Source organism: Schistocerca americana, chromosome 1 (assembly GCF_021461395.2).
Source record: "Schistocerca americana isolate TAMUIC-IGC-003095 chromosome 1, iqSchAmer2.1, whole genome shotgun sequence".
In the NCBI taxonomy this organism is placed as follows: Eukaryota; Metazoa; Arthropoda; class Insecta; order Orthoptera; family Acrididae; genus Schistocerca; species Schistocerca americana.
This window is the reverse complement of record NC_060119.1, coordinates 689,166,549-689,181,254: the sequence shown is the minus strand read 5'-3', so window position 1 is coordinate 689,181,254 and position 14,706 is coordinate 689,166,549. Positions and strand designations below refer to the sequence as shown.

The 14,706-nt window shown below is 38.5% G+C and overlaps 1 protein-coding gene across 1 annotated transcript in view; it reads left to right on the top strand.

The window, feature by feature from the left end:
- The window catches only part of LOC124544797 (protein CLP1 homolog), a 64,302-nt gene extending 51,937 nt beyond the window's left edge, over window positions 1-12,365 (top strand). Inside the window, exons 8-9 of the mRNA XM_047123483.1 lie at window positions 7,651-7,776; window positions 10,962-12,365. Of these exons, the coding sequence (XP_046979439.1) occupies window positions 7,651-7,762 (112 nt within the window). The 3' untranslated portion in view covers window positions 7,763-7,776; window positions 10,962-12,365. The remainder of the gene's footprint in view (window positions 1-7,650; window positions 7,777-10,961) is intronic.
- The last annotated feature ends 2,341 nt before the right edge of the window (window positions 12,366-14,706 follow it).

Below are 14,706 nucleotides of genomic sequence, written 5' to 3'. Positions count from 1 at the left end.
GCTCCAGTTCTGTTTGCAAACTATCGGTGTCAGAGATGACGTGGACTCGGTGAATCAATGTCTTCAAAACACCTATCGTTTGTGCCGGATGTTGGCAACCAGCAGCTTGCAAGTAAAGGTCTGTGTGAGTGGACTTTCTATATACTGAATGACCACGAGTGCCATCGCTCTTATGTCACACCAAGACATCTAAAAACAGCAGGCAACCCTCCTCCTCCAACTCCATAGTTGTAAGAACTCTCGCAGATAATGCAAACCATGACGCCAAACTATAAAAGTAACATCAACATATTGCCAAAATACTGTTGGTTTAAAAGTGGCTGAGGCGAGTGCTCACTCCTCAAATTCTTCCAGAAAAAGATAGGCCACTGGGGAAGACAATGGGCTCTCCATGGCAGACACCGTCTGACTGTTCACGAAACTTGTCATTAAACAAAAAATAATTATAGGAGAGGGAGTGCTCAAACAGCGCTGTAATGTCAGCTCCAAACCTATTGCCATTGAGATGTAGTGAGTCCACAAGAGGTACATTTGTGAAAAGTGAAACTACATCGAAACTGACCATATAGCCTAGATGGAACTGAACTATTTGGTTTCAGTTTATTAATCACCTCCTTTGGTAAGGAACTGTTAGTCTGAAGTTCTGCTGTTTTCCGCACCACTCGAGTCGTAGGATCCTTATCAATTTTGCGATATGTTGAGTCGCTTAATAAAACTTAGGTCTTATTAATATAGTCCTCTTGTAGTATTAAAACAGTAGCATTACCTTTGTCCGATTTATTTACCACTGTATCCGGGTCTGCTCGCAAGTTGCGGAGGGCTGCCCTCTCCATAGGCGAGATGTTGCTCTTAGGCCGTGTTGCTCTTCTCAACACACAGCAAGACTTATGTTATTCCAGCTGCAAAGTAATGACTTGTTGGTCAGTTTCGATGTAGTTTCACATTTTTACAAATGTACCTCTTATGGACTCACTACATCTCATTGGCAGTAGGTTTGAAGCTGACATTACGGTGCTGTTTGAGCACAGCCTCTCCTCTACATATTTTTTATTTAACAATGAGTTTTATGAGCAATCAGGCAGTGTTGCCATGGGGAATCCTTTGTCTCCCCCGGTGGCCAATCTTTTTCTGGAAGATTTTGAGGAGTGAGCACTCGCCTCAGCCACTTTTAAACAAACAGTATTTTGGCGATATGTTGATGATACTTTTATAGTTTGGCCTCACAATTTGGATCGTCTGTGAGAGTTCCTACAATATCTGAACTCCATAGACGAAAACATGAAATTTACTATGGAGTTGGAGAAGGATGGTTGCCTGTCGTTTCTAGATGTCTTGGTGCGACATAAGAGTGATGGCACACGTGGTCATTCAATATATAGAAAGTCCACTCACACAGACATTTACTTGCAAGCCGCTAGTAGCCACCATCCGGCACAAACAATGGGTGTTTGAAGACATTGATTCACCGAGCCCACGTCATCTCTGACACCGATAGTTTGCAAACGGAACTGAAGCTCCTGTAGATTGTATTTCTGAAGAATGGGTATTCATCCCAGCAAGTGGAGAAAGCGCTGCAGACCTGTAAACGACGGAGCAAAGAGGAGGAAGAGGCCATTAAAATGACTGCCTTTTTACCATATATTGGTAATATTTCAGGGCAAATGGGCAGAATACTAAGAAAATATAAGTGAAAGCGATCTTTCGCCCTTCTGCAAAAATTTCGTTGCTGTTGGGGTCTGTCAAAGACGACTTAGAGCTGCGTAAGGCAGATGTTTACAGGATTCTGTGTGAATGCGGCAAATCTTATATAGAGCAAACGACATGTACTGTGCAGGATCGCATCGTAGAAAATCAGCGGCATACTCGCCATCTTCAGCCTTATAAGATTGCTATCACTGAACACTGTATTTCCACTGGTCATGTCATCGACTACAGTGAGACAAATATTGTGGCACATATATCTAACTTTTGGAGTCCTTCTATTCATGAATCCATGGAAATACGACTGTCTGACAGTGAGTCTCTTATTAATGGAGACAGTGGTTTTCAGTTGAATTCGGCATGGAATCCAATCATTGAAAAACTTCTTGTCCTCCATAGCCAGCGTAGTTCTATGATGGAACCCCAGGAAGACAATCGAATTGAAATCGATGCAGTGAGTTTTCGCCATGGAGGGATCACGGTGCCGCAGAATCGAATGCGCTCAACTAGCACACGTGCAGTGCCAAGTGAATCCACCACGCATGTGCCGGTGGGCCTTAAATACCAGAGCTCAGTGCGTTTTTGCCATTATCACCTGAAGATGGCCATAAGACTCTGCGCCGAAGTATTGTGGCAGGAAGTTACAAACATCCAGCGGTTCTCCCGAAATTTTGTGGAACAAGGCCTTCATCAGAAATAGACAACATACAGATACATACTGGTGCAAACGCAACTCACATGGACATGACCACATGGCCTAAGCCGCCAGAGACTGTGGTCATATGTGTGTGAGTTACGTTTGCTTGTGTGTGTGTGTGTGTGTGTGTGTGTGTGTGTGTGTGTGTGTTTCCGACAAAAGCCATGTTGGCAGCAAGCTCACTTTTTATTGTGCCTGTCTGCGATTCAGCATCTCCACTGTGTCGTGTTTAGCAACTATCCTTTTCAAAATATTTTTACGTGCCATCCTGGATTTTCCGTTGTTTGATATTGGCAGGAAAAATGATGATAGACATGTTTGGAGCATTATACAGAATGGTCGAAAGAAAATGAATGTTTCTAAGTATTGAATAATAGAAACCGGCTTTGTTTTTTTAAAAAAAATCTTACATTCAGTAATAGTACTTTTATTGCACTTTTGAAATCTACATACCTGAATTCGGTTTGTAAAATAATTTCATTAAGATTATGTCCTCCTTGCTGGACACAAATTTGGATCTTCTCCTAAAAGCTACACATGGCTCTCTCCAACATTTCATTTGGCACAGCTTCAGTTTCGTGATGAATGGAAACCTTGAGGTCATCGATTGTACGGGACTTGTTCATACCGATTTCTGATTTCAAGTAGGCCCAGTAAAAATAGTTACAGATCGGGTAAACGTGGGGGCCAAGCAACATTTGTCGAACCACTTCCATGGATGTTCTTGCCATGTGAGCTGTGGCACTATTCTGTTGGAACCACATATCTATCATGTTCACTCGACAAGTTTCAAGTTCTGGGTAAAGGAAGTCGTCTAACATATTGAAATAGTAGTGTGCTGATATAACAGTAACTGTGGTTCCTCCGTCTTCCAAAAAGTGAGGTCCAGCAATCCCTATCTTGGAGATACCACACAAAACTGTTACTTTTGAGCTGTGGAAAGGTTTTTGGTGGTGTCCTTTGTTCTCCGATGCCTGGTATTGACAGTTCCCTACATTAACATAACCATCCAGATGAAAATGGGCTTCATCACTCCTGAATACTGGGACATCTGTATCTTCTGTTAAAACAGCATCCGCTATGCCAAAACTTTTTCTTAATCTTGAGCCCACATGTAAGATGCATAGAAGGGAATGACGTGACACACTCAGCAATACAGCTTCTCGCCTAGCAGATCATTTTGGACTAGCAGGAACTGCCGTTCTCACATTGTCCATGTTTTCTAGAGTGTGAACTGAATGGGGAAGGCTAGTGGTTTCTTTTTCATCACAGATGCAGTACTTCTAAATGCTGCAACCCATTGCAGTATATTGTTTCAATTTTTGACTGAAACTCACTGTCCAACAGTTGACAGAAAAAGCTGTTGAATCATGATGACGGAATCATTGTTTCTAAAGAACCGCTCGACTGCAAATACATGATGATCTATGCTCCATAGCAACTGAAACTGCATTGTCTGAGCTGTCTGCCACATCAGTACCCCCATTCGTCGCCGAGTACTAATCGTTTAAGAAACATCTTTCCTTTGCTCCACTTTTTAGTTTGTATCAGTGTTCTGATCTGTAGATCAGTGGAGTTGTTGGTACTGCAGGAGTGTGTGTCCATGACAGAAGAACCAAGCTGTCAGTATACGATGTTCAGCTATTACGAGGAGTTTTGAGTTCTGAGTAAACATTGACAGATATTAACAATACAAGGGAAAGGATGGATCACTAATCACCATAAAGATGACACATTGACGTGTAGACATGCACAACAAAAAACGACTGTTACATATTTAGCTTTTGGCCAAAGCTTTCTTCAGAAAAGGGAACAAACACACACACACACACACACACACACACACACACACACACACACACACATGGTGCATGTGAATGTATCTTGATGAATAGTTACAAGCTGTACACTTCAACTTTAGGATTCAGTCAACAAAGAGGACTTGGAAATTGAAGTGCAGAAACATTTCGTCATTGGCGCCAATGAGCACTACTACATCATTTACATCTGTGTGATTTTGTTACTTACTTGACCCTCAGTTTATTTCATGTCCGAGGTAATAATGGATCATGTCGAAAGCTCAGATTTTAGTAGAAATCAGTCATATTTGTTAGGAGGCAATTTAAGGATTAATCTGAGCGCCTCCTGTCAGGAAAGACGCAACTATTTTATACTGCTTAGTATTTTAATATTATTGTCATTGACAACTTAACAAACAAAAACCTATTATTAAAAAGTTTGGAATTGGGACATATGATGTCCGTGCACTTTCAAACGTGTCGTAAAATATAAAATCTGAAAACTACCTTATACCAACACTTTTTAGCAATATAAATTTTTGATAGAAAAAAATCAGGAGTCTGTATACTATTAACATAATATACATTGTAACATTACAAATGTTGTTAATAGTACCAACATTGCATTGCAAATACTAAAAAAGTAACTTAGATTAAGAATAGATGTTTTTTATCTTCATAAATGTTTGAAACAATCGAAGTATTTATAAATAAAATACTTAGTATGAAAAAACAATTAAACTTAGGTTTGGTGTACAACATGCATGCATTTTTGCTTTAGGTGTTGCTGACTGTTGGAACTTGAAAATTTTAATTAATTTATTTTTTTCAATAATAATAATAATTTGTTGAGAATGAAGAAAAAGAAAGAGAAAGATTTCAAAGAGTATAAAATAGTTACAACACGTACACTTTTGACACCTTTTTGAACATTGCTGATAGTGTTGTTCCAGTTGGGTTCTTGCTGACATTTTCTGTGGACAATTTATATTGTGAATAATACATAAAAAAGTTTTATCTAGTATAAAGTATTTCTAAAAAGCACATTTGACACATTTGAAAGTGCTTGGGCCTTGTGGGTCCCATAATCCAAAATTTTTGGTAATAGACTTTTGCTAAGTCGTCAGCAATAACATACTAAAATGTCAAGTAGTATACAATAGTTGCACTTTTTTGTCACAGGCTTCCAGACTACATCCTTGCATATTGTATTATGAAGAGCTAGTATTCTTTACAGGCTTATGGAAGTGTAGCAGACTCGTGTTTGATATTTATCCATCTTTTTGTAGTAGTGAATGTGCCTTTGACATATAAAATGTAACATTACATCTTGTATTGTACATGTGTGCTTAAATATATCTAATTAAAGAAAGATGGAAAGATGAAACTGGTTTTCTTTGTTCCAGTTTGTCAGTTCTGGACACAAGTGAATTTAATTAAGTTCTCGCAACTAATTTTAGGGCTAAAATTAAAAAATAATATTGTAAGTTGATAATTTAAATAATGTGTTACAAATTTGTTAGTCTTTTGCCATGGTACAATTTATAACCTAAAATGACATCATGTGGTACTTAAAGGAGGGAGGATACTGCATTTAAATCATCTGTATAACCAACATGCATTTCCATTGTTTAAAGAAAGAAACATTCCCAGAGAACTAGTAACTACACACTTTAGAAGATGGCAAATGGAACTAATAAATGATATGCAATTTTCCAAAACTGATATGAGAGAAATACTCTTCATAATCAGATTAATTTATTTGAAACTGGCTGTTTAACTAACATTCCCAAGTTCCATATCTGTCTTGAATTGCACAGATCATAAAGATGTGACTCGCATTTGGGAGGGTGATGGTTTGAATCACTGTTATGTCATCCAGATTTGTGTTTTCTCTGTTTTCGTGAATCTTGTAATCCAAATAATAAGACGATTCCTTCTCCAAATCAAAGCTTGTGCTCCATCTATAATGACTTAATCTATTGAACACTAAACTCTGATCTCCCTTCCCTCCTTAGAGGCATGAAAGAATGATTTCTTCTTCTAATTTTAGATGATGATACCTGGCAGTGTTGTCCCTCTTGAGCATGCCTTTCACATAGACCCTACATAGAAAGAACTGCTTCGGTATAATGAAGAAGGTAACTGAAAGAACTAGGCAATGAGACAAACAGAAATGACACATTTATTAAAAGACAGTAATTATCCTCAAGTCACCACAATTCATGATGGACCTCTGGGCATTACAAAATGTGAGACATGATTCTTAATAGGGCATGTGATAATTACAAACAGCAAAGCATGCTCTGAAACATGCTCCCATGCTGGCTACAAGGTTGGTAGATAGTTCTTGTGGTAGGGTTCTCCATTCCTCCACCACCACGCTTGACAACCGCTGAATGGTCGTTGGTGCATGTGCATCTGCTGCAGTACATCTCCCCAATGTATAACACATGTGTTTGATGCTATTTAGTTCGAAAGAATGGGCTAGCCAGTCCCTTTGCCAAATATTCTTTTGTTCAAAGAGCTCCTCTACCTGTGCTGGTCAATGTGGTCATGCATTGTCATCCATAAAAATGAAATTCTGAATATACCCTGGATATATTGACTAGATGTGGGAACAAGTAACGCACCCAGGAACATTGTTGAGCATGATAGTTTTGGTGGTTCAGGTGCTATATAATTTGGGGAGGCATAATTTTGGATGGGCATAATGATTTCCATATCTTTGAACCCATTAGGTCACCAGTCGGTGTTATTGTGACACTGTATTCTTCCTGCATGTGTATCTTTTCTTGTGTGCATTCAGCCCAGGTTTCATTTTTATGTGTGACAGTGTGTGACCACTTTAAACACCTTTAGTGGAGAAGCTATTAGAATGAGAAGATATTCTGAAAATGGACTGGCCTGCCCATTCCCCTTGATTTAAGTCCCTTTGTGCACATGTGGAGTGTATTGGAAAAACAGATTGCAGCATGTCAACATGCACTAATGGCCACCCAGCAGTCATCAGCCATGCTTTTGGAGAAGTGGAACACTCTACCACAAGAACTCCTTACTAACCCTGTGACCAGCATGGGAGCACTTCGCAGAGCATACATTGCCATCCATGGTGATCACACACCCTCCCTGTCACACCATTTGTAATGTCCAGAGAACTATTGTGAATCAAGTTGGCCTCAGTATAATTATTGTAATTGAATAAAAATGTCATTTCTGCTTGTCAAATTGCATATTTCTTTCAGTTGTCTTTTGCACCATACTGTAACGATTCTTGGCAATGACGCATCATGCAAAAGTTATTTTTGTCCTTAAGTTTTGCACACCATTGTATGTGTTGTAAAAGACAGTATCTTGTTGTGCTTAATGCTCCAATTTCATTAAATTGTAATCTCATGTACTTGAATGCATATATTTCAGTCGTCATTGAAATATCTTCTTTGTGTGTTCCAGAACAAATGTTGACATGGAAAGGCAAAGTTTGACAGTACTGAGCCCCCAGCCGAGGCCACTTCCAAAGACTTTATTGCTGTTATCTGAAGTACAATTCATGGACAGCCACTGACATTAGGTGTTACGGTAAGTGGAAATGTGTAACTCTTTTTACACATACTGCAACGGATACCCTTGTTTCGTTTCATCAGACTTTATTCAGTTGGCTCTGTTGCATGTGATTGGTTCGGTGGGGGGTGGAGGGGGATGGGGTTTCTATTCCAGTAACTTTTCTTTTCTATAGTAGACCCAGCTGGTTGACACTGTGAAGGTTCTTACATTCACCATTAGACGCAACACTACATTCGGATATTACTGTTGTAGTTCTGACGGGTGCCTAATGGAAAAACCTACCTGCAGCACTTGACGGTTGCTCCTAGTTGTCTCCCACTCTTTCACTGCACAACATTCTCAAAAACAGGTGCTGTAAAGTACACTGCTGTGTATGAAAATTGGAACACCAAGAACACGACATGCAGTTACAATGAAATTTATTCCATAGAGGGACATGACAATACACAGATGATTAGGATTGCAGAATTATACATGCATTGTGAACTTTAGACTGCAGTACAGTGTGAAGCCACTATGTGCTACAATCTTAGCCTCCAGATATCATGGCATGGAATCAAAGAGGGCTTGGAAAAGTTGCCAGAGTGTACACTGCCACATGGTTGGTAGGCGTGTTCAAAAGCAACACCAGTGACGGCAGGAACAAGTTGCTGATCAACCCAGACTTATTCGAAGGATGACTTGTCGGGTGAACATGCAGCTCAGGAGAGCAGTGGTACCTGTTGTTCTTCAAAGAACATGCCACAGATGGCTGGACCTTGTCCTGCTGAAATATGGCATGTAAAGCTGCCTGCATGTGGGGTAGTGCATCAGGCTATAAAATCTACTGATCTGGTGGATGCTGTTCCAGCTGCCTTCACAAAGTAAGAGACAAGGTAACTTGTTATAAGCAACGGGATTCCAAACCATCACATTAGGTATTAGTCTCCTACACTGCTCAAAATGCAGTCCGCCCAGTTGCACTCACCACATTAGTGTTGTAACACGTACACAGCCATCACTGTTGGACAAGTTGAAGTGGGACTCATCAGGAAACACTTCGTTTTTCGATCCACCAGCAGTGAGCTGTTGTTCACAAGCTCATTGCAGTCTTAGGTGTTGTTGCTATCTTTTCAGTAGGGGCCAACATAATGGCATGAATTCCACAAGTCAACTCCTCAGCATATGGTGTATACTGTCAATGCAGACATGACCACACACTTTACAGTGATCCACTATGAAGTCAACACTGTTAATGAGACTGTTCTCTTAGTTTTTATCCTACATTGTGGTCACTTTGTGTGCTCAAGTACCCACACATTGATGTGTAGGACTGTCTTCCAGTTCCAGAAACAAATCACTGTTGTAGTAGTATGCCCTATAGGAGCTGCAGTGTCCCATTAATGGAAAACCTGTTTCCTGGAGACCAATCGTTTTGCCCTGTTCAAACTCGCTCTCATGTTGATATTGTGCACTTTGACATTGACTAGTAATTCCGACACTTGCTCACATATTTCCACGTGGTTTGACGGCTCTTCACTGTTTATGCGGGGCATAACACTGACCGGTACAGTCACACAAAAGACTGAGCTGCTGGTCCTACATGCACCTATCTCTGTGCAATCTTAATCACATATTATGGTCCCACTGTTCTACACATCCTTCGATTTTGCAGTGAGTTGGACCATTCCTTTTAGCAGTTCACAGTGGGTGAGAACACTCTTTCTCAAATATGACTTCATTGAATTTAATAAAGTAATTGTTGTAATCTTATTAATCACTTAAATTGGTCTGCACTGTTCATACTATAGCAAAACATGTTAATCAAGTGAATTACTTGGTAGTGCCAGTTCCTCTATGATGTTTTTCACATTTCAGAGCATACAGAACTGGTTGTTCCCATCACCACAAAGTTTCTTTAAACAGAGAATGTTACTGTGGTTCAACTAAACAACTCAAACCCAGTACACTCCAATGTTCAGTACACCTCTCTTTGTTGAGAGCTCTTACAGAGCCACACATGACAGAACTAGCTTTCATATCTATCACTTTTTGTGTTGGAACTTGAATTTTTACACCTTAGTTTATATCATGAACTTCACATCTGTGGTTTCACCCAATATTCAGTGAAACAAAATTATTTAAGAATGAGATTTTCACTCTGCAGCGGAGTGTGCACTGATATGAAACTTCCTGGCAAATTAAAACTGTGTGCCGGGCCGAGACTCGAACCCGGGACCTTTACCTTTCGCGGGCAAGTGCTCTACCAACTGAGCTACGCAAGCACGACTCACAGCCCGTCCTCACAGCTCACTGGCAGAAGTAAAGCTGTGAGGACGGGCCATGAGTCGTGCTTGCATAGCTCAGTTGGTGGAGCACTTGCCTGTGAAAGGCAAAGGTCCCGGCTTCGAGTCTCGGCCCAGCACACAGTTTTAATCTGCCAGGAAGTTTCAAAATTATTTAAATATATATTTGTTCATTTTCGTAGCACAGATACATGGTAAGCAAGTGCATGTAATATAAGGGATGTGCATAAATGTACATGGCTTTTTTTCCCCCTGTGAGCAGTATCTACCATTAAGATCACTAATGCCCTGAGCCTAAAAGTGTTTGCATTCTGCATATAAAGTCAGTGAAAGGAGCCACAAATTACAGAATAAAAGGCAGCTGCAGAATTCAGAATGCAGTTGGTAAAAAGTTGTATTGATGAATGTATAAATTTATTTCTCCGATGAAGATAGGTGAAAGCCCAAAACATGGCTTGGCATGATGAGCTATTTAAAAAGTGCCTTGTTTCTGTATTTCTTTAAATAATTCAATTCATATACATCGAGCTTAGTAACCATTAACAATGGTAAACTAACATGAACCATATTGTTCTAATACAGAAGAGTGCGAGGATAATGAGAGAGCACTTGTCTTAGTAACATAACATTTAGAAGTAATGATGCTGTAGTTATATGTATGATTATGTGGTGGTAAAGTACCATCAGGTTAATGTTTCATAATTTATCAGACACAAAACTGAAGTAACTTTCAATGCACGCTGCTGATTTCTCAGAATCGGGCTGTGATTGCTCTTCAAGTTAAATGTATATTGAGGCATGGCTTTACATACTACTTGTCAAAATATTGTGCTGGTTGTATGTTTTAATCATGTACCATTCATTTTATTTTTGATAAATGGTGATTTTGTATTTTTTATGTTATTTCTTTTACAGAACCAACTGTGGATGCTGAATCATATAGTTTGGTCACCTGGAGTAAGGGTTCAAAACTACAAAAGCTTGGAGACTATTGAAGTGGCACAAGGACAGCAATAAGCAAGCCACAAATTGTTGAGAATGGTGGAAAGAATTGAAGTTACAATGAATGTGATCATCAGTAATTATGTGGCACTTGATTTAGCCTTGAGTGATAAGATATCATTTAGAAGCAAAATGTGTATTCATTTTATGAATGATGCACTACACATGAGTGGATCACAGTATTTCCAAGTAGAATTACAGTATTTTCCCTCTACCTTGCACTGACCCACAATTTTTACATTATTTTGGAGGTCTATAACATAGTCACTACTTGTACACAGAGACTAGACCAATTAGACACCGTTAAAGTGTGAAAAAGGTTCCATTGTGCATCATCTTTTTACTCTATTAAAAATAAAATGCAGCAAAGTAGTTCACTAATTACAGTCTGTTCATGCAGAACAACAGTGACACAGAACCATTTAATACAAAGCTTTTGTCTGCATAAAAAATGTGTGAATTTTGTCAGTTTGCATTTTTGTCTGTGAGATTTACAAAGTGGATTAAAAATAATTTTATTGAAGAAGGATAGAGTTATGCAAAAATTATTTCCATTTATATGGTCTGTTAACTGTGTAATACATTCTTTTACACACATTTTGCACTCACTCTCCCCCTCCCCTCTCCCAGTACCATTCACTTTAAGATTCAAATGGAGTCTTCTAAGTGTGGAACAGTCCACAGAATTCATTATACAATGTGTCACACTTTGTTTGTTCGAATAGCACAGTGATTTTGTTCCTATTTCAAAGGAAGCAGAAGCCTAATATGACCTGTAACACAATGTACATTTTGAGGATGAGTGATTTAGGTATATCTAAGTGTTGTACACTGTATATATTATTGTAATTTATCTGGATCTAGACTTTTCTAGCATATGATCGTTGGCAAACATTATTAAAAAAACGAGAACATTTTATTCTCCTTGGGAATGAGAGAACAAAACCTGTTTACTTTCCTTACACAGGAGAAAATGTAATACTGCTGGTTCTTATGTGTATTGGTGTATTCACTGGTGTTCTTGTGTGGAAATGTAATGTAATAACTAAACTCTGCGTGTCTCATGCAGGGCTACTATGTGTCTTGGTACAAAAATGTAACACTGAGATAAATTTTTATCACTCTGATAAATATAAGAGACAGAGTGTAATATGGTGGTAATTATGTACAAAGATTTTAAAATAATTTTGTTGTTGTCATTGAATATGTACATAAAGCTGTTTACACTGTGATGAAATTTATATTTATGACTATCTATGTATTTATATTTTTGTAATTAATTTTGGAAAACAAATGAAATAAACACTTATTTGTTAATGTCGTCTTTGTTTTGCATTTACCTAACTACACATTAAATGACTAAGAACTGGCAAACGAATGTACAAAGTGCCACACATGTATCTTAATATTCAAAAAGGTTGTTATTGGGGTTACTCAGTCACAGGAGAAAAAACATCCTGCTAAAAAAATAATGCAGATAATGTTCTTCGTAAATGCTCCAAATGTTTTTTAAATTTATTAATTCAACGTGGGATATAATTCACTCTAGCTGGCTTGCAGACAGGAAAAAGGTGGCTGCTGAATGTACAATGTCCTTGTCCTACCAACAAGAAAGATTAGTAATTCTAGACAACCAGAACTATCACCCTTGGATACAATTGTTCCGTTTTTACACCTTAATAAAACAGAGATGGTAATTATTGATCCAACACAGCATTGCATCTAATATAGATGTATAATAAATTGTTAAGTTATTGGTGATGATTGCATGTATTACAGGTAAAAAAATTGAGAAAATTTATCTTGTATCTCATTAACAAGCTTACTACGGTCAGTTTGAATTCCTTACAAGTGTAACCTGAAATTATGTTAATCATTTTTAATCTTGTCCTTTATTTACTTTTCACATAAACCAGGCCAGAAAATGAATTTTCACACAAGTGGTGTCATAACTTTCAGTTGTTTCTTTGCTAAAGAATGACAGTTCCCATATTTAAAAAATCCAACAATTCACGTTATTTTACTCCTCAAACCTATGTTTTACAGCTCTATCTTAGATAATTTTGCCAAACTCTCATGTGCTGCAGACATCAGATCTTGCTTTTCCATCATGTCAACAGAAAGCAGATCTCTAATAACAATATTTTCTGACCCAGTGTACTGAATATTTTGTCATAAACTGTACAAATTCATTGCATGATGCCTAGTAACATGTGTTGTTAAGATTGCTAGTTTTGTAGACGAAAGTGAATTCAGGAGAGTGTAAAATGAATCATAGTTTCTGTTTCAGGCGTGTCATTCCTAGGGTTCTAATTACCTTATCATAGCTTCATTTCTATGTCCCACTTCAAATACTCTTAACTTCTCTTTGGAGACAAAGGTGTCGTGTTTAAATATAAAAATATATGTGAAACTTAACCAAGATTTAGAAGTCACATTGGAGGAAATAGCTAAATTGGCTCTCGGCAAAAAGAAATGTTTTAGTTCTTGGACTTTGATGGCCAACAGACTTTGTATTGCTGTAATTATTAAACTGTTCAAATAGTTTTCAATTTAAATCAGAAGTGACAATATGAAGTACCACTTATTTAATGTTTATCTAAATTTTTATGTTCTCTAGCTACTTTTATGAAGTCAATGTCAAATCAACAATGTGTGTGTACACACACACACACACACACACACACACACACACACACACACACACACACACAGGTACAGATGTTCTACCTGTTGATGACGTGAAACTTTGTGATGGACTGGGATTCGAAATCGTGATACTTTGTGATGGCCTGGGACTCGAAATCGCATTTCCTGCTTACTGCTCATGACATCGACAAATCTGGGTCCAGGTCCGAGTTCGAAACGAATTTTTATATGCCACCAACGTGTAGAACATCTGTACCTAATATAGCTGACACCAAGTTCTTCGCATTCAGCAAATTTATTTCAGTCTAATTTTGAATGGCTGTCAGTCATCATCAATGTTCCAAAGACCACTTCTTGTATAGTGTGTATGACATGAGCATATCTTCGTGTATTCATCCAATTACAGTGAATAAATATGTGACATGTATATCCTTTCTATTAACTGCTCCTTAATGTCTAATGACATGTAATCAGTACATTTTTGAATGTATCATTTGGTAATGAAATCAACTAAAAATTTTTTAAACAATGAAAAATCTGTGATGCAATAATAACAATATTATGAAAGGATAGATTGCTACTCACCATATAGTGGAGATGTTGAGTTGCAGACAGGCACAACAGAAAGGTTGCTAAACAAAGTGAGCTTTTGGCCAAAAGGCCTTCTTCTGAAGTAGAAAACACACACACACACACACACACACACACACACACACACACACACACACACTGGACTGCAAGAAGCTGTGCATAACGGGAGCAGCAATCTGGGTGATGGAGGAGGTTGGAGTGGGGACAGGGAGGGACAGCAGTGTAATTAATGGCAGGTATGTGCAGTCTGGAGGTTAGACGCCGGGGGGGGGGGGGGGGGGGGGGGGAGAAGTAAAAGCTCTGTGGGTGCATTGTTAGAATAGAAGGCTGTGTAGTGCTAGAGTGGGAGCGGATAAGGGGATAGGGGGAGGTGAAGGGTGAAATACAGCAATTAGCGAAGGTAGAGGCCAGTCAGGTT